This window comes from Monoraphidium neglectum (genome assembly GCF_000611645.1).
Source record: "Monoraphidium neglectum strain SAG 48.87 unplaced genomic scaffold scaffold05923, whole genome shotgun sequence".
Classification (NCBI taxonomy): domain Eukaryota; kingdom Viridiplantae; phylum Chlorophyta; class Chlorophyceae; order Sphaeropleales; family Selenastraceae; genus Monoraphidium; species Monoraphidium neglectum.
The window spans coordinates 1-2,669 of NW_014007710.1; the positions used below are offsets into that span (position 1 = coordinate 1).

The window sequence follows — 2,669 nt, forward strand, 5'->3', positions numbered from 1 at the left end:
GCGCATGCCTGGTGCTGCTGATCAGCTCCTTGAGCTCCTTGAGGCCCTTGTAGAGGCCCGCGTTCTCGGCGGGGGGCGTCAGGTAGCTGATGGTGTTGGCGTAGGAGCGGCGCTTGGCGATGGTGGCCTCGCTTTGAGGGGGCGGGGAGGGGGGATAAGGGAAGTCAAGGGTCACGGTGAGGCCAATCCAAGGCCGGACAGACTTGACCCACGCGGCCAGCAGGCCGGTGTTCTATTTCAGAACCCCAAGACTTGCCAAACTCCCCACCCCAAGCCTTGCCCACCTGGGGTTGTTGGCGGCGTAGTAGTAGAGGTTGGGGATGGCACCGATCAGGCTGTCAGGGTAGCACACACCAGACATGCCCACCTGAGATGGGGGGTTGCAGGTTGGAGTTTGGGGACGGGGGTTAGGTCTGAGGTGCCACTGCAAGACAAGATGAAACTGCAGTTGCGAGTGGTGCAGTGGGCATGTCCAGGCACTGAGTTTGCCACCTGCCGTGTGCCTAAGGTCAATCAAGCTGCTCCAACCAAAGCAGCCCATACCTGCTTGCCGGGCATGAACTCCAGGGAGCCGTGGGTGCCAAAGTGCAGCACCGCGTCCGCCTTGAAGATCTTCTCCAAGTAGGTGTAGTAGGCCGCAAAGCCGTGGTGGGGGCTGGCGCTGCGGCTGAACAGCAGGCGCATGGGGTCGCCCTCGTAGCCAAAGGTGGGCTGCACGCCGATGAAGACGTTGCCGAACTGCTTGCCGTAGATCAGCAGGTCGTTGCCAGCAGAGTTGAGGTTGCCGGGGGGCTTGCCCCAGTTCTCCTCGAGCGCCTCGCTGTACTCGCACAGCTTGGTGTACTCGCTCGTGGGCATCCTGAGGTTTGTTTAGGGGGGAGGGGGCTGGTTAGACAGGATTTGCTGGTGGGTCAAGGGGGGCTGCAGCAAGGCTGCCAGGTGCTGTCCAGGGCGTTGCGGCAACACCTGAGCTCCTTTTCAAACCAAGCAACCGCCCCTGTACCAGCAAAAATGCAGCAGGACAGCCCAATGCCTTGCACAGACCCATGTTCTAAGTGTGCCAACACTGGCTGAAACCTGCCAGCTTGGCAGCGCGCTTGCCCCCGGCACCCTCCCGTCCCCCCACCTGTACGCGATGTTGAGGTCACTGGAGTTGAACTTGGCCTCCTTGGCCTGCAGCACGCTCTGGATGAGCTCGGTCTCGTTCATGGGCAGGCTGCCCACGTTGTAGCCCTCCTTGCGCAGCTCCTTGAGCACGCGGAAGATGGAGCCGAACACGTTGAGGTAGGCGGCTGTGCCCACGTTGCCCTTGTCCGGCGGGAAGCTGAACACTGTGATGGCCAGCTTCTTCTCGGCGTTGGCCTTCTTGCGGAGCCGCGCCCAGTTGACCGCGCGCATGCACAGCGTCGCGACGCGGTCGGGCAGCGAGTGGCTCTTGCCGGTGTTGGAGTCGCGGCCGGCGAAGACGATGGGCTCCAGGGCGCCGTCAAGCTCGGGCAGCGCCACCTGCAGCGCCACCTGGACGGGGTGCACGCCCAGCTCGCTGCCGAGCCACTCCTCCGTGGTCTGGAAGACCAGGGGCAGGGACACGAGGTAGGGCACGTTGAGCTCCTTGAGGGCCTCGATGGCCTTGGGGGCGTCCTGGCGCGCGGGGCCACCCACCAGCGCAAAGCCTGGGGGGTTGGTTGGCAGGGGAGGTGTGCATGAAATGTGGGTGAGGAGGGGTGCGATGACAGAGGGCAGGTGAAATCGAATTCAATGGAGTTGACCAGCAGGCGTGAATTCTCAAGACACGGTGGGACCAGCGCTGGGGCTGGCCGCGACACACCCCAACCCCAGCTCCACTCCCCATGTCGTCCCCGCCCAAGCCCGCCCGCGCCCTTGGCTCGCTGACCACCACCCACCTGTGAGGGAGACGCAGCAGTCCACGAAGGCCTTGCCGCTGCCCAGGGGGTCGTAGAAGAACTTCTTCACGGGGGACGAGAAGTCCAGGCCGCCGGCAAACACAGGCACCACCTTGGCGCCGCGCGCCTCCAGCTCCATCACCTGCTCAGCAGGAAGGCGGGGCGGATGTGGGGGAGGGGGGGGGGCAGCACAGTGCTCAGCAAGCTGAGCTGGAAGACGGCAGCTGGAGGCCAGGCTGCCCTGCTGGCCGCACCCTGCAGGCTGGCCGCATGGTGCCGCCTGCTCCCGAATGCAGCCTGCTCGCGACACCCGGCGCCGCCACCCCTGCGCCCTACTGAAGACAAGCAACTGCCCAGCAGCGCACCACGCCGGCGTAGTGGCCCTCGTCGCCGGTGACCAGGTGGGAGCGCTGCATCACCAGGCCGATGACGGGGGCGTCCTTAGCAAACTCCACGTCGCGGCGCGTGTCGTACCTGGGGGCGGCAGGGGACACAGAGCGAGAACGGCGTACAAGCCAGGGTGAGCACTTTCCCGCTTGATGCTGGCAGCAGCAACCTCTGAGCGCAGCGAAGTCATTTGGGCACGCAACCAGTCGCTGCCTGAACTCTGCCTGCAGGCTGATGTTCAGGTGTGTGCACCCGCAAACTCTCCAACCCGCCATTTTACAGCACTGCCGTCAGTCTCAACCACATGCGGCCCTTCACCCCAACTCAACCACCCCAAAGGCTGCCGCTCGACACCGACGCCGGCCCCCCACCCCGCCC

At 64.7% G+C, this 2,669-nt stretch overlaps 1 protein-coding gene across 1 annotated transcript; it reads right to left on the reverse strand.

Annotated features, from left to right (window-relative positions):
• Nucleotides 1–78: 78 nt before the first annotated feature.
• Nucleotides 79–2,566, reverse strand: MNEG_16045 (magnesium chelatase subunit H; the record flags this gene model as incomplete). The annotated part of the gene is made up of 7 exons (XM_014035484.1): nt 79–127; nt 285–367; nt 544–859; nt 1,127–1,673; nt 1,905–2,046; nt 2,270–2,378; nt 2,511–2,566. 7 exons carry the CDS (start codon nt 2,564–2,566, stop codon nt 79–81), a joined length of 1,302 nt encoding a protein of 433 aa, XP_013890938.1.
• Nucleotides 2,567–2,669: the final 103 nt, after the last annotated feature.